Source organism: Oncorhynchus gorbuscha, unplaced genomic scaffold, assembly GCF_021184085.1.
Source record: "Oncorhynchus gorbuscha isolate QuinsamMale2020 ecotype Even-year unplaced genomic scaffold, OgorEven_v1.0 Un_scaffold_141:::fragment_3, whole genome shotgun sequence".
In the NCBI taxonomy this organism is placed as follows: domain Eukaryota; kingdom Metazoa; phylum Chordata; class Actinopteri; order Salmoniformes; family Salmonidae; genus Oncorhynchus; species Oncorhynchus gorbuscha.
Window position 1 is genome coordinate 576,494 of NW_025744684.1, and position 19,728 is coordinate 596,221.

Here is a 19,728-nt window from a genome sequence, read left to right on the forward strand (position 1 = left end):
CTGGTTTGACTAACTCAGGAAAAGTAGGACCTTTCAATACTGAGACCCAACTGATCTACACCAAGATCTTCACAAACGTCGGCAACACCTACAACCAAAATACAGGTACAGTGGGGCAAAAAAGTATTTAGTCAGCCACCAATTGTGCAAGTTCTCCCACTTAAAAAGATGAGAGAGGCCTGTCATTTTCATCATAAGTACACTTCAACTATGACAGACAAAATTAGAAAGAAAATCCAGAAAATCACATTGTAGGATTTTTAATGAATTTATTTTCAAATTATGGTGGAAATAAGTATTTGGTCACCTACAAACAAGCAAGATTTCTGGCTCTCACAGACCTGTAACTTCTTCTTTAAGAGGCTCCTCTGTCCTCCACTCGTTACCTGTATTAATGGCACCTGTTTGAACTTGTTATCAGTATAAAAGAAACCTGTCCACAACCTCAAACAGTCACACTCCAAACTCCACTATGGCCAAGACTAAAGAGCTGTCAAGGGACACCAGAAACAAAATTGTAGACCTGCACCAGGCTGGGAAGACTGAATATGCAATAGGTAAGCAGCTTGGTACATCAGCTGATATCTCAAAGTGCTGTACAGAAACCCAGCCTAAAACCCCAAACAGCAAACAATGCAGGTGTAGAAGCACGGTAGCTAGGAAAAACTCCCTAGAAAGGCCAAAACTTAGGAAGAAACCTAGAGAGGAACCAGGCTATGTGGGGTGGCCAGTCCTCTTCTGGCTGTGCCGGGTGGAGATTATAACAGAACATGGCCAAGATGTTCAAATGTTCATAAATGACCAGCATGGTCGAATAATAATAAGGCAGAACAGTTGAAACTGGAGCAGCAGCACGGTCAGGTGGACTGGGAACAGCAAGGAGTCATCATGTCAGGTAGTCCTGGGGCACGGTCCTAGGGCTCAGGTCCTCCGAGAGAGAGAAAGAAAGAGAGAATTAGAGAGAGCATATGTGGGGTGGCCAGTCCTCTTCTGGCTGTGCCGGGTGGAGATTATAACAGAACATGGCCAAGATGTTCAAATGTTCATAAATGACCAGCATGGTCGAATAATAATAAGACAGAACAGTTGAAACTGGAGCAGCAGCACGGCCAGGTGGACTGGGGACAGCAAGGAGTCATCATGTCAGATAGTCCTGGGGCATGGTCCTAGGGCTCAGGTCCCCGAGAGAGAGAAAGAAAGAGAGAAGGAGAGAACGCACACTTAGATTCACACAGGACACCGAATAGGACAGGAGAAGTACTCCAGATATAACAAACTGACCCTAGCCCCCCGACACATAAACTACTGCAGCATAAATACTGGAGGCTGAGACAGGAGGGGTCAGGAGACACTGTGGCCCCATCCAAGGACACCCCCGGACAGGGCCAAACAGGAAGGATATAACCCCACCCACTTTGCCAAAGCACAGCCCCCACACCACTAGAGGGATATCTTCAACCACCAACTTAGCATCCTGAGACAAGGCTGAGTATAGCCCACAAAGATCTCCGCCACGGCACAACCCAAGGGGGGGGGCAACCCAGACAGGATGACCATATCAGTGAATCAACCCACTCAGGTGACGCACCCCTTCCAGGGACGGCATGATCGGAGGTGTGCGCAATGATGTCCCTCTCAAAGACACGCTTCCATAGCCTCTATAGGATATGAACAAAATATAGGCGACTTACTTGTTATGTTCCTATCGGCTGTTGCAGTTTTAAAAACCACCACCCAACGTGGGTGCGTATCCCAAGTGTGGTTCACTGTGTGGACGTATTGACTGACTCACATGGCCACTTGATTGCGGAGCTCTTTATAGCCAAACACCACACGAGCTGACAGTTGACCAAGGATAGCCTATGAAGAAACATGATGTCTGACTGACTGACTGAATGGATGAATTAATTTGGTATAGAGTATGCTGGAACATTAGAAACAAATAGGGCCATACCTAAAAATCACTTAACTTTTCAAAAACACTACTAGTATAGGCTATCAAAGGGATGTAACCAAATTATTGTTCAAAACAATGTGATTTATTTGTAGACTATGACTACAGGTAAAACCCCACAACATAGCCTAATATGTTGTGTGCATAGTTTAGCTGGGGAGGAGAGGGAGGCGGGACTAGCTACCTTGACTGACGCTGACATCATCGAATCACCGCCCCGTTTGCCACCAAACAACTTATTCAAACGACACATGTGAACAGCTAATTTGACCTCTTCAGGCAAAAATGCCACAAACAGTCAACTGTAACATCTAAATATTCAGTCAAAATGGTTTGGATCAGCAGGATTTGTTACCGGAAGGTTAGTAACCCAGTGTTATAAATACAGTTGCATCATAGTTCGCTAACAAGATAGCTAGCTATACCAAATATATTTATAACTAACCCCTCCTGTCTGTGTGGCCCTACTATCCAGGTTGCCATGCTAGCTAGCTTACTTTGCTAGTCGTAGGTGGTCTTCACGGTCAGTTTCGTAGACAGGACCAGCTAGTTGGTTGTGGTGTTCTATCAGTTTTACATGGTCGTTTCTACAATGAACTTGATAGCTATGGAAATTGAAATAGTTTCACTGTGTAGCCTAACGTTACTGTCCTCGTCATTGTAGAAGACATTACAATATACTAATTGCTGTAGATATTTCAGTTGTCTGACGCAAAGTGAAATGATGTCATCACTACTCTGTTTCCTCCAGTACGGTAACTTCGTGGACAACCTGCGTCTGTATGTGCGAGGGGGCAGTGGGGGGATGGGGCTGCCCCGTCTGGGGGGTCAGGGGGAAAGGGGGAGACGTGTGGGTGGTGGCTCAGAAGGAGATGACTCTGAAGAGGGTCAAGGATAAGTACCCCCAGAAACGCTTCATCGCTGGAGTAGGAATCAACAGCAGGTATGTCTTTTTGGAAGTGTCATGACATGAACTACCAGAAATCTAATCCAAATCTCAACGTGTGTGTGTGTGTGTGTGTGTGTGTGTGTGTGTGTGTGTGTGTGTGTGTGTGTGTGTGTGTGTGTGTGTGTGTGTGTGTGTGTGTGTGTGTGTGTGTGTGTGTGTGTGTGTGTGTGTAGTGTCCGTACCCTGAGGGGGCAGAAAGGAGAGGACCAAGAAGTCATGGCTCCTCCTGGCATTACTGTCACCAACGATGATGGAAAGGTCCTCGGTAAGTCTTTACACACATTATACACCATACACCTCCTTCACTGACACAAAGCACTGTGTACTGGTTGAAGACGATGTTGATGTCTGCACTCAGGATCAGAGTGTTGGGTGTAAATTTAACTGACCATAGCTCATCAATCCCCTCCATAGGTGAGCTGAACACTGAGGGAGATCGTGTGCTGGTGGCTAGAGGGGGTCAAGGAGGATCCTACCACTCAGAGTTCCTGCCCAGTAAGGGCCAGACCAGACAGATACGACTGGACCTCAAACTCATTGCTGACCTCGGCCTGGTGGGGTGAGACAGGACACACACACACACACACACACACACACACACACACACACACACACACACACACACACACACACACACACACACACACACACACACACACACACACACACACACACACACACACACACACACACACACACACACACACACACAATCATACAGGAACATATTGACAACATGATTTCGCCCTCCATCATTACCAGGTTCCCCAATGCAGGAAAGTCCTCTCTACTGACCGCCCTGTCTCATGCCAAACCCCAGATTGCCAGCTATGCCTGTGAGTATTGAGCACACATTTACACACACACATCCCGTTGAAGTGAATGTTCCATATATTACCCAGTTTTTTATCAAATGTTTGAGTGGAGGATGACACCATGATGTTTGAGTTATTTATGAATGGTAAATGTTTGTGTTGTCGTTCTGCAGTCACCACTCTGAGACCGGAGATTGGCACGGTCATGTATGAAGACCATAAGCAGGTAAGAGAAGCAGATGAGGTCACTTCCTCCCTTGTGTGCAACTCAATCATTTCCTTCACCTGATTGGTTCATTCTCAAGATGGTCTTTCTTCTGGTTTTTACAAACTCTGCGTTCTCTCTCTGATTGGTCCGTTCTGTGTTCTCTTCTCGGATTGTTGTAGATCTCAGTGGCAGACCTCCCAGGGCTGATAGAGGGGGCCCACATGAATAGAGGCATGGGCCACCAGTTCCTCAAACACGTGGAGAGGACCAGACAGCTGCTCTTTGTGGTTCGACCTAAACACAAACACAATTTATGGTCAAAGTCTGAAGGAGATTTGTGGTGAGAAAGCCTCCAGCTGTAATACTGATGAAGTCTCTCTTCTCTCTCTGGTCATAGGTGGACGTTTGTGGTTTCCAGCTGGCAAGCAAAACGCCCTTTAGGTCTGCTTTTGAGGCTGTTCAACTTTTAATTAAAGTGAGGCTAGCAGGACACATCTACACAGGAACCACCCCATCCCTCCCTCCGAGCACCAGTATCACAATGTGTTCTCTCTTCTCTCCTTATCCCACTTTCTGCCGCCCGTCCCCTCCTCTCTCGACCCCTCCTCTCTCGACCCCTCCTCTCTCGACCCCTCCTCTCTCGACCCTTCCTCTCTCGACCCTTCCTCTCTCGACCCCTCCTCTCTCGACCCCTCCTATAGGAGTTGGAGCTGTATAAGGAGGATCTCCCGTGTAAGCCTGCTGTGTTGGTGGTCAATAAGATGGACCTGCCTGATGCAGAGGACAAACTCACAGAGCTGCAGGAGCAACTCCTAAACCCACACAGTAATCTAATGATATACATAGATTATAAACTTAGGTAATACTTAGGTAATTAAGGTGTACGATCTGTGACATTAGACTACTCATAGTGCCCCCCTGGTGTGCTTCTCCCTTTCAGAGTTCTCCCACCTGTTACCCGACGATATGCTTCCTAAGAACAACATGGTCTTCAGACACGTGGTTCCTATCTCAGCTGCCACCGGTTTTGGCATCGCACACCTCAAGACCTGTATCCGCCAATCACTAGACAAGGATGCCTCTATGGCAACGGACTCCCTGCACCGTGATAGGCTACAGGCGCTGAGAGGGGCGGTCCCAGCCAAGAACACACTCACATGGGGCCCCACCGCCTCAGTTTGAGCTGAACTGTGGAACATTCAGGGTTAGTATGTTCTGCAGTTTTGAAAAAGGGTTTGAACTTGATTCATGTTCACTCAGTCTGGAACGTTTTCAATATTGTGGAAGTCAGGGTGATGTTCCTACCTATCATACCCCAGGTAGGATGACTCCTCAACATTCATCCTGGCTCTGCACCCTGCTTGAGACTATCTATGGAAAACACTAACGATGATGTCACCCACAGTCATAACCCAGGCGAGGGTGTTGTCGTCCTGCCTTCCCCTTATGACCACACTATGGACAGAGTTAGAGGTTGAGGAAGAGGGCTGACACCCACAGTCATAACCCAGGCGAGGGTGTTGTCGTCCTGCCTTCCCCTTATGACCACACTATGGACAGAGTTAGAGGTTGAGGAAGAGGGCTGACACCCACAGTCATAACCCAGGCGAGGGTGTTGTCGTCCTGCCTTCCCCTTATGACCACACTATGGACAGAGTTACAGAGATTGAGGAAGAGGGCTGACACCCACAGTCATAACCCAGGCGAGGGTGTTGTCGTCCTGCCTTCCCCTTATGACCACACTATGGACAGAGTTACAGAGGTTGAGGAAGAGGGCTGACACCCACAGTCATAACCCAGGCGAGGGTGTTGTCGTCCTGCCTTCCCCTTATGACCACACTATGGACAGAGGTTGAGGAAGAGGGCTGACACCCACAGTCATAACCCAGGCGAGGGTGTTGTCGTCCTGCCTTCCCCTTATGACCACACTATGGACAGAGTAGAGGTTGAGGAAGAGGGCTGACAAAAAGGGGGGGGGGTACGTTTGTGTTTTTCTGCTGGATGTTGTCTCTGACTGTTTGATGTAATATGTTGCTTTTCCACCATGTAGTAATAAACATGTTAATTAATGCTGCCTCCTTTAGCAATAACCTCACCTTAAGGGAAACTAAACATACATACACAGAAAATATCGCTGAAAGTTTTATTTTATATTAAATATATTACAATACTGAATGATATTGTAAGAAAAGAAAAACAAATATGGGCATTGATTTTTGCATTGTCAGTCATTGTACAGCATACAGTAAAAGACAAGTGCTGTAATTATACAGTGGGGTCTTAATGATTGACACCCTCCATAAAGATGAGCAATAATGACTGTAAAATAATTAAAATACTAAGCTATATTGTATTTTTTGCTCAGTGAAAGATTGTTTAACAAGTAATACTTATTTATCTCAAAAAGGAATGTCAAAATTGACACCCCTAAAGATTCTTACAAATAAAGTCAGTCAAAAATTTATTTGGTCCCATATTCCTAGCACGCATTTTTGCATCCAACAAGTTTTTAGAGTCACAAGCTTGGTGTGGTCATTGTGTGCTGTAGGAATATGGGACCGAATATGAAAGTTTTGACTACTTTATAAGAACCCTTTGGCGTTTCAATCATTTTGACCCCTAACCTTTTTGAGGTAGATCTTTCTCTGAGCAAAAGTATTATCAAATAATATGATTTCCCAATTTTATTTGTTACATACAATTTAGGTCAGTATTGGAATTATTTATTTTACAGTCAATATTGCTCATGCAGGGTGGTAATCATTTGGGAACCGACTATATACATTTTGTAGCGGTACATATGAAGGTTATGGTCGCAGTAGGAGCATACTGCAGCAGGATGGGACTGCATGGTGCGTTCAGAGGCCTGATATAACCTACGTCTCAGTAGACTGCATGGTGCGTTCAGAGGCCTGATATAACCTACATCTCAGTAGACTGCATGGTGCGTTCAGAGGCCTGATATAACCTACATCTCAGTAGACTGCATGGTGCATTCAGAGGCCTGATATAACCTACATCTCAGTAGACTTCATGGTGCATTCAGAGGCCTGATATAACCTACATCTCAGTAGACTTCATGGTGCGTTCAGAGGCCTGATATAACCTACATCTCAGTAGACTGCATGGTGCATTCAGAGGCCTGATATAACCTACATCTCAGTAGACTGCATGGTGCATTCAGAGGCCTGATATAACCTACATCTCAGTAGACTGCATGGTGCATTCAGAGGCCTGATATAACCTACATCTCAGTAGACTGCATGGTGCATTCAGAGGCCTGATATAACCTACATCTCAGTAGACTGCATGGTGCATTCAGAGGCCTGATATAACCTACATCTCAGTAGACTGCATGGTGCATTCAGAGGCCTGATATAACCTACATCTCAGTAGACTGCATGGTGCATTCAGAGGCCTGATATAACCTACCTCTCAGTAGACTTCATGGTGCATTCAGAGGCCTGATATAACCTACGTCTCAGTAGACTGCATGGTGCATTCAGAGGCCTGATATAACCTACTTCTCCACAGGCCACGGCTTGGTGCTTGGTTGTATTGATACATTCAAGAATCTGTCCCTACTTTGTGGCGTTTGGACGTTTCTCTGTGGGTCCGGTTGGGTTACGTCAGTCAAGCCACTAATACAGATAACACACATCAGACAAGTTACATCTTGTTACCTGGACAGGTTCCACCTGCCACCATCTAATATACCTCAATCCTATGACCTGCAGGTAAATTATCATAGATGTCAGAATTCAGACAATATGATATTTTAAATATTGCTTGACAAGTATGATCCTTTATTTGCATATTACCACGGCCTAGGGAATCCCTTGGTCAAAACTCAAGTTACTAAGCACCAGCCAATCATATCGTAATGGAAATAAGACAAGAGTGATGAGAGCTTTAGTCAACATGAGCTCACCTGCACAGATCCCTATAGCATAATGCACCCCATGTTGCCATAGCTGCGTCCCATCATACCATAAAAGACACGTACAGATCTTCACATGCCAGAGCAGTCCAAGACGAATGTGTGCTTTAAAAAACTAAAATGTCTGCATCATATCTCCGTTCCACTCAACGCACAGAAGAACAATAATGCAGTTGGTCTGTCTGAATAACGGCTGTACACAACACTGAGAAGTGAACATATAAAGGTACTTAATAGTAAAAAATAAAATACTTGAGACTTGTCATACAGTAGCAATATTAATGTGATATAGTGGTGATCTTAATATCTTTGCAGTCATAATGCATACAGTAGAAAATCAAAACGATCAGTGCCCACATTTTAAACTTAAGCATACGGAGTTAACATACAGCAGGCTTAACTGATATGGACAGTACAGTAACTACAGGATGGGGGTTGTGACTTCTGTACAAATAAGTTTCCCTTTAGCCACAGATCTAAGATCAGCTTTCCACTCCCCAATTCACAACATTTACCATCAGGGGGGTAAGATACAAAACTGACCTCGGATCAGTGACTAGGGACAATTTATCCTACTCTGAGTAGGTAAGAACCTGAATCTTAAACCACATTTAAACCACTAGATTACTCGGGCCATTCATGAAAATGTTTTGAGACCTGGTTGATTATGTTGAAAACCTGTTCACTACTGATATGGGGTTTATGGTATGAAATTCCAAGAAGATAACAGCAATTGGCAATCAAGGAAAACACTATTTCAATGACATGCTTATTTCGTATTACAGCCTCACAGACAGATTACCAGAGAACAGCGATAGTGTGTTAGCTAGTAGATCCGTTGTCATTCTGATGGTCTTATAAATCTCAAACAGCAAGCACTGTACAGGACACTTCATCATTTACAGACAGCAGGGCAAACTTACAGAGCGTCTGCTAAATGACTTAAATGTAATGTAAATGTAATGAAACAAAACAAAAGCAAAAAATGCACATTTTAATAATTTTATCCAAACAAATTCCAAATTCATCTGACAATGTTCAGTTTCCACATTGTTATTCCCACATCGTCCAGTTGGATCTCAGTGGCGTTGTCGGTTCCAGTTGTATCTATCTGTTATGTCTGGTCTCACACTGTACACCAGGGGCGGACTGGGACCAGAAATCGGCTCTGGCATTTTAAACACAACGGCCCATTTCTTTCCTCGAGGCCCCCATTATTAGCAAGATAATAATCATTTTGCCCCCCTTAAAAAACAAGTAAGACCCACTGTGTAAAAAATGGACCAGGCCATCTTGCATTTGCCCAAAATGCCAGATGGCCAGTCTGTCCCTGCTGTACAGACAGACCGTAGTGTGGAATGATTATAGTCACAGGACATTTCTCCAACTTCTCTAAATCACCATGGCCAAATGAACATGTATATCACATCTAAAACTACAAAAGAACACTTGTTCTCTCCCCTCTGTAGCGAGGAAGGGCTCTTAGTTCAAAATATATTCATCATTATCAATATCCAAATGGATAAAATGCTCAGTTAATGTTATAAATCAATGACATTCTTAACTTTACTGTCTTAATTATGACGGGCTGTGACTGAGTGCATTACTCAGAGAAAGGGATGACACAAAGAGGAAATATAGAACACTGTTTGTACATTCTGCTGTGGAAGAAAAAGAAAGCTGGAGTGTTCACACAGACACACGGGAGAGAAGAGAGAGAGTTCAGCCAGAAGTGAAAAGAGAGAAACAGACAGAAAAAACAAGTACGGGGTCTCTACAAAGACCTACGGAGACCCTGTCTGTCTACAACACGAACCACAGCAGGAGGAGGAGAGGGGGAGCATCCCTTCATCATTCGCCTCCCAGTAAGTAAAAAAGAAAAGCACACATTACTCTGCCTTTAAGCTGTACATATTTACAACGATAACCAAATCCTTCAGGGAAACCTGACACGGCGAAAGAAAGAGAACAGGGAGGGTCTAGGGTCCATGTCAGGGGCAGTTGGCTAGTATAATGTGTGATACAGTTCATAATGAGTCGCTGATCACAGAGATAGAAGAAGCCTATAATGTAAAGAAAGCTTAAAGGCCTACAGTACGTATGACATCACCATCCCCCGCATGCTGTCCGTCCCAGACTTCTTCTTTGTGACACTAGGAAAAGTTGATTAACAGGGGGTTCTCATGCATACAGTGTTGGAGTTTTCTACAGTAATTAAACAGCGTGCTTCAAAATGGTAGAGAAATCTGCCGATATGATAGCTGTCCGCGCCCCTCAACAGAGAGGAGCACCAATCAGAGGAGAGAGTTTACATAGGGGCAGGGCCAGAGGGGGGTTGGGGGGAGAGGTGAGTAAGGTAAGGTGGGACGGTTTGAGGGAGGAGCTAGAAGAGTGTGGTGGAAGCTGGGGGGGATGTTGGGGTGTTGGGAGTGGGGGAGGCATCCACAACGAGGCCTCTCCTCTCTGTCTGCACTGTTACCATCACAACAGCTTTGCTTTTTCCTCACCAATGAGTGAAGGGCTGATCTCTGGTGGATCTCCAACTAATCTGAAAGGGATCTTGTCTTGCCTCGTTCTGTCTTGGCTTGTCAGTGTAGGAATGACAGATGGCTCCTGTAGCATCCCCTACTGAGCAGGTCAGGTCTGACGGACCTCGTACACACTCTCACACCTTCCTCCTCTTCATCTTCCTCTGCTTCTCTTTTCCGCTCACACCAGTTGCTCACTTTTTTCGTCATTTTGTTTCAATTTTGTTTTGCTTTGCATTTTTTAATTCATAAAAAAGTGGACGAAAATGTAGTTCTTAAGTAGTTTTGCAGAGTAGATAACAGGAGTGTTATATTGAAGTCTCCCACAGCTGCAGGAAGAGAAACGAGATGAAGAGACAAAGACTATAATTAGATAAAGGCTTCAGTACCTTAACTGCAGTTAACCCCACAATGCAATGGGGGTATTTATAGTACACACGTCATGAACTACTACTGTATTTACCTACTTTCTAGGACTTTATGTACAGTATGTTACGTATGAGATGTTATGTACAGTATGTTACATATGAGATGTTATGTACATTATATGTTACATATGAGATGTTATGTACAGTATGTTACATATGAGATGTTATGTACATTATATGTTACATATGAGATGTTATGTACATTATATGTTACATATGAGATGTTATGTACAGTATGTTACATATGAGATGTTATGTACAGTATGTTACATATGAGATGTCATGTACAGTATATGTTACGTATGAGATGTTATGTACAGTATGTTACATATGAGATGTTATGTACAGTATATGTTACGTATGAGATGTTATGTACAGTATGTTACATATGAGATGTTATGTACAGTATATGTTACATATGAGATGTTATGTACAGTATATGTTACATATGAGATGTTATGTACAGTATATGTTACATATGAGATGTTATGTACAGTATGTTACATATGAGATGTCATGTACAGTATGTTACATATGAGATGTTATGTACAGTATGTTACATATGAGATGTTATGTACAGTATGTTACATATGAGATGTTATGTACAGTATATGCTATAAGTCGCTCTGGATAAGAGCGTCTGCTAAATGACTTAAATGTAAATGTAAATATACTGTGTTATTATAGTAGTTTACCCTGGCACTCTGCCTGTTGGCCTTCTTCTGGTCGTCGGGGAGGGGGGGCATGGGGTAAGGGTACCTCCGGCTGGATGCAATGGACCCCGTGGAGGAGGTGGGCGACTTCGCCGGGGAGAGCGTCCTGAAAGAGACAGGAAATTACCTCACTATAAACGGTGATATCATCATTCTTACTGATCTGCCCGGAATAGGCAGAAGTTGCACCTAAACACAGAGGCAGACATTTGTTCATGACCCTAATGTTTAAGGTTCAGATTGGGAGTATGATAATTTGACCCTAGAGCTGTGGTTAGGGGAAGCATCTGCCTGTGCCAGAGTAGACCAGCCTGAACTGCCCTGGTCTGGGAACAGTCACCTCTACCGCTCATCGACCTGCCTATGACATCATCAACCGCTGCACCATCATCAGCAATGCAACAGGGTCAGCTGTGCTGTGGCTGGAGTGGGAGTGGGCAGGTCAGTCAGACACCCACTGAGTACAGTTAATTTGACTAGACCTGTGCCTGTGTTGGGGTGTATCGGGCTGGTCCAGGACCAGAAGGTGTAGTGGAGATGGTGTCATGGTGGGTAAATGTGAACCGTCCAGGCCGGTGAGCACAGAGACACTCAGTAGGGGACTCAGACATGTGTGTAGCACAATGATGACATCAGAGCAAACACAACACTGAACATGCAGAGATAAAGAAAGAGAAGATGGCAAAGAGCAACGGAGGGAATAAAGGAAATAGACTAGTAATAGAGATGATTTCTAATGACTTCCTTTTTGGTGTCATTACAAATAAAGCAAGACCATTATTTTACTCAATACTCAACAAAATATAAAACTGTTGTAAAAGTTCAGCAGCTATTGATACATCCAACCATCGTACGCTAAAAGCAATGAATCATGGGAGTCCAAAGACACAAGAGGACCAAGTGCTGTCAACCAAAGCTCTGACATCATCACCAGAACTACCAATCAATCTGCTCTTTATCTGTGATAAAGGGAGCTGACCCCCATTTGGTAACCACTGGTACAACCCTTCCCTACCTCCCCTGGCCAAATTGAACCCAAATACACAGACCAAGCCAAAGGGGAGTTAAAAGAGGGGGGTGGGGGTTGTTGAGGAATAGGAGATGATCTGAGGTAATACCTAAGGTAGGGTCCTTCACTGTTTTTATTCACATCTTCTACCCACTTAGTTACATCATAATGCTCTGTTTGGAAGCGAGGGGTTAAATACCTGCAGGAGTGGGGATTGATAGACACACCGAGAAGGGAGGAGGAAAGGAGAAGAGGAAACAGGAGGAAAAAGAGGATGAGAGGGAGGAGGATGGAGATGAGGAAGAGGGAGAAAGAGGACGAGGGAGGAAGAGGAGATATTTTAAGAGAGCAGAGCAGAGCAGACCAATGACATTCTGAACACACCACCAATATGCAAGTGAGAGGAAGACAAGATGGGACTGTGAAGAAGTTGACTAGATGAATGTGTGTTTTAGTAAGATGGTCATTTGCATTTTGTCCACATGTCACAAATCAGTCCAAGCAGTTAAATTCTCCTCATTCACTCCCATGCATTCAAACAAGAACAGTTGCTCTGCAAATGACCTCAGGTGTCAAGACCAGGAAACAAACAAACAAACAAACAAACAACAGGCTGGGAGATCAACAAGGCTGAAAGGTCAACAAGGCTGAAAGGTCAACAAGGCGTTAATTGTGTTCATTCACGGGGAGCATGTGCAGTTAGGGTTGTTTTTGAGTGGCCATGCTAGAAAGGACAGTAGTATGGTTTCACAGATGTCATCTTTCTAAGCAATAGCCCTGACCTTAACACTTAACCTTTACATTTACCCTCACCCGTAACACTAACCCTTAGATAAAAACAAATAGCATTTGTCTGTTCAAGCATGGCCATAGTGACTGCCATTAAGTCCCACATGCACTCTACAATGACATTTTTCTTTATAGAACAATGCAGTAGAACATTCTAGGACCATGGCGTAACTCATTAATACACTTTCTTATAAAGTTCTTGTGAAATGCTGGATTCACAGATTCTACAAGTACCCTACAATCTGTATAAGTCTATTTCACCATACAGAACCTCTTGGCTTGCTGCTAGTTGAGCTGATTTCTATAGTGACTGGATGGGTGTAAATACAATCCCTGAGCCATGTGGAAGCCCATCCAGGAACATGGTGACCTACTCTGTAGAGTTGGAGCGAGGACGGAACTTCTTCCCTTTAGACTTCTTGCGATTTCCACTCAGATTTCCTACAGAGGAAGGACACAGTAACACATGGTTAGCACAGGGAAATATAACTCTGTGTGTGTGTGTGTGTGTGTGTGTGTGTGTGTGTGTGTGTGTGTGTGTGTGTGTGTGTGTGTGTGTGTGTGTGTGTGTGTGTGTGTGTGTGTGTGTGTGTGTGTGTGTGTGTGTGTGTGTGTGTGTGTGTGTGTGTGTGTGTGTGTGTGTGTGTGTGTACCTTGCCATGAGTTGCTCCTGGGTCGTCCGTTCTCACAAATGTCAGAGATGTGTTTGGCGTCAGGGATTCGCTCGCTCCACGAGTGGGACAGACCGTTAGACCTTCACACACACAGAGTTAGATTTCCTTGTGAAACAGTGATAACCATTATCATCACGATCATCATTACTGACAACCTGATCCCCAGACTTTTATTTTTTTTATTTAGCCTTTATTTAACTAGGCAAGTCAGTTCAGAACAAATTCTTATTTATAATGGCGGCCTACACCGGCCAAACACGGACGACGCTGGGCCAGTTGTGTGCCACCTTATGGGACTCCCAATCACGGTCGGTTGTGATACGGTCGGTTGCCTCAAGCACTGAGATGCAATGCCTTAAACCGCTGCATCACTTGGGAGCCCAGATTTACAACATCTGTTTAGTGGGTTTGATTTCTGGGACCACCTATACGTAAAATGTATGCACACACGACTGCATATTAATATATTATTATAATATTATTTTCCTTTGTCTACAGCAGAGAACAGACAGACAGCTCAGGGTAGGAGGAGGAGAGGAAGGAGACTGATGGTACATTCCATGAGAACAGACTACCACACCATGACGACTGTGAACGATAACATGATGACAGAGAGTGATACCATGACAACAGGGAGTGATACCATGACAACATGATGAGAAGAATGTGCAGAAAGAGGCATATTGCAACCAACACAACCAACTACACATATTGCGAACAAGACACGATACCCTCGACACACACAAAATAAGAAACCCCCTCACCACAGAGACACACACACACACACACACACACACACACACACACACACACACACACACACACACACACACACACACACACACACACACACACACACACACACACACACACACACACACACACACACACACACACACACACACACACACGTTTACGATGGCAGTGAGATGGTGTCACACCTGAATGCAAACAGAGAGATGTTTTGTGAGATGGAGGCGATGGAGGGGGGGAAAGAGAGCGTGTATATCTGCAGGTTAGACAGACAGCCAGACCTCTTCTTGGAGCTACAGCCTGAGTTGGTGCTGACCCCAGGGGCCAGGTCACTGTAGAACGAGTCTGCATCCCCGGGTTTCTTCACATAGTCACCCGGAGGCATTTGCCTGAGAAAGGCCAACAAACATTAGGCATCTGAACACTGTCATGACAAAGATGTGATTTCACAAACACATCAACAAATTGACCAACACATAAATAGATCAACAACTAATGACCGTTATAGAAAATGTGGAATTGTAAGTCGCGTTGCTAAATGACAAAAATGTAAATGGGAACGAATAAGGATGACAAACCTGCAGAATCTTCTGTGAACCTCTGACTCAACGTAGCACCGCTGTCTGTAGCTCCTGTTAGTGAAGAAGGACAGTCACGTCAGACACACTGACCAATGACAGGATCCCAAGCCAGTTCCTAGTCAGCTATCCCAGGTCAAGAGCTGAGGTCCAGCTGTACTCACTTGTATCCCCAGGCGGTGATGGCCAGGATGAGAGCCAGGAACAGAATGGAGCCAGCGATGGCCCCGATGATGATGTTAGTACTGGTGATACCTGACAGAGGAGGGGGGAGAGAGCACTTTATAAACAAACTGTATTATAGTTGTTTCCAGATGAATCTGTAGGAGAAACACACTTTGAAGTGATCAAGTGGGTACACCTCACTTCAATAGTACACTAAAACACAGCACACTCAGAGGGAAGAGATCTGGAAGGAAAGAGGGGGGAGGAAACAGATGACAAACATTGATGTGTATGTTTTTGAGGGGAAACGTAGAAAGATTCAAAAACATGACTGACTACAGGCTGGGGAGACTGGGATGGGGTGAGAGGAGGAGAGAGAGGAGGAAGTGACATCACAGAAGGAGCAAACACAATGAAGAGGAACTCAGATCTGACCTCAGCGTCACTCCATCAATGACATGAGCCTGTCGACAAAGAATGTGTGTGAAAATAAACAACAAACAAAAAGAAAGATGTGCCTGGTTGTTGTTTTTTTAACAAATACTAATGCAAACGTAAAGGCCAAAAATAATGATTATATGCTAAATAACTAAACAATGAATGAACCAATGATTTATGATGAAAATAAAGGCTTAAATATGTATGTCCAACCAAAACCTCTCACAGAATCTTAGTGTAAATAGGGGGAGAGGGAAAGAGTTAGAGTGAGAGAGTGCGAGAGTTAGAGAGAGAGAGTTAGAGAGAGAGAGAGAGTAGGAGAGTTAGAGAGAGTGTGAGAGTTAGAGAGAGAGAGTGCGAGAGTTAGAGAGAGAGAGTGCGAGAGTTAGAGAGAGAGAGTTAGAGAGAGAGTAGAGAGTTAGAGAGAGTGCGAGAGTTAGAGAGAGAGAGTGCGAGAGTTAGAGAGAGAGAGTTAGAGAGAGAGAGTGCGAGAGTTAGAGAGAGTTAGAGAGAGAGTAGGAGAGTTAGAGAGAGAGTGAGAGAGAGAGAGAGTAAGAGAGTTAGAGAGAGAGTGAGCGAGAGTGTGAGGGAAAGAGTGAGAGAGAGTGTGAGGGAAAGAGTTAGAGAGAGATGGGGAGACGTGTGCAGTTATGTGTACCTGATACAGAGGCGGTGGGTCCAACCACCAGGTAGCTGAGAGGAGACGTGGAGTTACAATCGTCTCCAGTCCAACCCAAGTGACACACACACTTCAGCTCGTTACTACAAATCTGCAACACACACATACACAAGCATGCAGGCACACACACCAAAAAATATGTATTAGGAGCTGAAAGGTTGGAGAGAGAGAGAGAAAGTGGGTGTGCATGCATGTGTGTGTTTGTGCATTTGTGTGTGTGTATCCGTACCCCGTGTCCAGAACAGATAGTCTTCTCGGTGGTTCCAGGGCAGGTGCTGAAGTTGAACTCCTGAAGGGGCAGACACTTGTGGTTGAAGCAGACCCTCTCTGTCCCACAGGCTGTCCCATCCTCCACATAGCCCAGGTCACTGTCCCCGTCTATCATCACATGACCCCCACTGACATACAGCACACAACACAGCACAGTTACAGAGGATCCATTCATATAGAAGGTACACAGGGACATAAATCAAATATAGAATTGAATTCACAAAGAGAGAGCTAGAGACGTTATTCTGTATATGCTCTGGAGGCCTGCATCGTCAGAGAGAGAGAGAGCTAGAGGCATTATTCTGTATGTGCTCTGGAGGCCTGCATCGTCAGAGAGAGAGAGCTAGAGGCATTATTCTGTATGTGCTCTGGAGGCCTGCATCATCAGAGAGAGAGAGCTAGAGGCATTATTCTGTATGTGCTCTGGAGGCCTGCATCATCAGAGAGAGAGACCTAGAGGAATTATTCTGTATGTGCTCTGGAGGCCTGCATCGTCAGAGAGAGAGAGCTATAGGCATTATTCTGTATGTGCTCTGGAGGCCTGCATCATCAGAGAGAGAGAGAGAGCTAGAGGCATTATTCTGTATGTGTTCTGGAGGCCTGCATCATCACAGAGAGAGAGAGAGCTATAGGCATTATTCTTTATGTGCTCTGGAGGCCTGCATCGTCAGAGAGAGAGAGCTATAGGCATTATTCTGTATGTGCTCTGGAGGCCTGCATCGTCAGAGAGAGAGCTAGAGGCATTATTCTGTATGTGCTCTGGAGGCCTGCATCATCAGAGAGAGAGCTATTGGCATTACTCTGTATGTACTCTGGAGGCCTGCATCGTCAGAGAGAGAGCTATTGGTATTATTCTGTATGTGCTCTGGAGGCCTGCATCGTCAGAGAGAGAGCTATAGGCATTATTCTGTATGTGCTCTGGAGGCCTGCATCTTCAGAGAGAGAGCTATTGGCATTATTCTGCATGTGCTCTGGAGGCCTGCATCGTCAGAGAGAGAGAGCTATAGGCATTATTCTGTATGTGCTCTGGAGGCCTGCATCATCAGAGAGAGAGAGCTATAGGCATTATTCTGTATGTGCTCTGGAGGCCTGCATCATCAGAGAGAGAGAGCTATTGGCATTATTCTGTATGTGCTCTGGAGGCCTGCATCGTCAGAGAGAGAGAGCTATTGGCATTATTCTGTATATGCTCTGGACGCCTGCATCGTCAGAGAGAGAGAGCTAGAGGCATCATTCTGTATGTGCTCTGGAGGCCTGCATCGTCATAGAGAGAGCTATAGGCATTATTCTGTATGTGCTCTGGAGGCCTGCATCGTCAGAGAGAAAGAGCTAGAGGCATTATTCTGTATGTGCTCTGGAGGCCTGCATCATCAGAGAGAGAGAGAGCTATAGGCATTATTCTGTATGTGCTCTGGAGGCCTGCATCATCAGAGAGAGAGAGAGAGATATAGGCATTATTCTGTATGTGCTCTGGAGGCCTGCATCATCAGAGAGAGAGAGAGAGCTATAGGCATTATTCTGTATGTGCTCTGGAGGCCTGCATCATCAGAGAGAGAGAGCTATCGGCATTATTCTGTATGTGCTCTGGAGGCCTGCATCATCAGAGAGAGAGAGAGCTATAGGCATTATTCTGTATGTGCTCTGGAGGCCTGCATCGTCAGAGAGAGAGAGAGCTATAGGCATTATTCTGTATGTGCTCTGGAGGCCTGCATCGTCAGAGAGAGAGAGAGCTATAGGCATTATTCTGTATGTGCTCTGGAGGCCTGCATCGTCAGAGAGAGAGAGAGCTATAGGCATTATTCTGTATGTGCTCTGGAGGCCTGCATCATCCACAATGGACCATATATCAAATACTGTTTTTCTAATCTTTCATTATTTTACCAGAAACAATTGTATCCCTTAACTATGTTTCTTCAAATTTGTAGCATTTCATATGTCCTATTATTAAATAAGCTAAGACTTTATCGTGTTATCCTTGCTAGGTTTTTAATGCATGGACTGCTTGTTCTTGGCTATATATATACAGTGGGGCAAAAAAGTATTTAGTCAGCCACCAATTGTGCAAGTTCTCCCACTTAAAAAGATGAGAGGCCTGTAATTTTCATCATAGGTACACTTCAACTATGACAGACAAAATTAGAAAAAAAATCCAGAAAATCACATTGTAGGATTTTTTATGAATTTATTTGCAAATTATGGTGGAAAATAAGTATTTGGTCACCTACAAACAAGCAAGATTTCTGGCTCTCACAGACTTGACCTGTCCTCCACTATGGCCAAGACCAAAGAGCTGTCAAAGGACACCAGAAACAAAATTGTAGACCTGCACCAGGCTGGGAAGATAGTAGGTAAGCAGCTTGGTTTGAAGAAATCAACTGTGGGAGCAATTATTAGGAAATGGAAGACATACAAGACCACTGGTAATCTCCCTCAATCTGGGGCTCCACGCAAGATCTCACCCCGTGGGGTCAAAACGGTGAGCAAAAATCCCAGAACCACACGGGGGGACCTAGTGAATGACCTGCAGAGAGCTGGGACCAAAGTAACAAAGCCTACCATCCGTAACACACTACGCCGCCAGGGACTCAAATCCTGCAGTGCCAGATGTGTCCCCCTGCTTAAGCCAGTACATGTCCAGGCCCGTCTGAAGTTTGCTAGAGAGCATTTGGATGATCCAGAAGAAGATTGGGAGAATGTCATATGGTCAGATGAAACCAAAATATAACTTTTTGGTAAAAACTCAACTCGTCGTGTTTGGAGGACAATGAATGCTGAGTTGCATTCAAAGAACACTATACCTACTGTGAAGCATGGGGGTGGAAACATCATGCTTTGGGG

The 19,728-nt window shown here is 44.7% G+C and overlaps 2 protein-coding genes across 2 annotated transcripts in view; one reads left to right on the plus strand and one right to left on the minus strand.

The window, feature by feature from the left end:
- Positions 1-2,178: 2,178 nt before the first annotated feature.
- Positions 2,179-5,807, plus strand: LOC124017058 (GTP-binding protein 10-like). Its single transcript, XM_046332435.1, is given in 11 exon segments — positions 2,179-2,315; positions 2,706-2,785; positions 2,787-2,897; positions 3,077-3,168; positions 3,318-3,462; positions 3,666-3,739; positions 3,892-3,944; positions 4,106-4,213; positions 4,324-4,401; positions 4,628-4,751; positions 4,867-5,807. Coding segments are annotated over 11 exon segments (1,140 nt in total). The 5' UTR covers positions 2,179-2,282; the 3' UTR covers positions 5,109-5,807.
- Positions 5,808-6,055: 248 nt separating this feature from the next.
- The window catches only part of LOC124017002 (disintegrin and metalloproteinase domain-containing protein 22-like), a 116,970-nt gene continuing 103,297 nt past the window's right edge, over positions 6,056-19,728 (minus strand). Inside the window, exons 26-35 of the mRNA XM_046332334.1 lie at positions 16,850-17,018; positions 16,600-16,711; positions 15,503-15,593; positions 15,339-15,392; positions 14,949-15,149; positions 13,987-14,087; positions 13,708-13,774; positions 12,654-12,743; positions 11,518-11,641; positions 6,056-10,723 (exon numbers count right to left, since the gene is read on the minus strand). Coding sequence (XP_046188290.1) covers positions 10,703-10,723; positions 11,518-11,641; positions 12,654-12,743; positions 13,708-13,774; positions 13,987-14,087; positions 14,949-15,149; positions 15,339-15,392; positions 15,503-15,593; positions 16,600-16,711; positions 16,850-17,018 — 1,030 coding nt within the window. The 3' untranslated portion in view covers positions 6,056-10,702. The remainder of the gene's footprint in view (positions 10,724-11,517; positions 11,642-12,653; positions 12,744-13,707; positions 13,775-13,986; positions 14,088-14,948; positions 15,150-15,338; positions 15,393-15,502; positions 15,594-16,599; positions 16,712-16,849; positions 17,019-19,728) is intronic.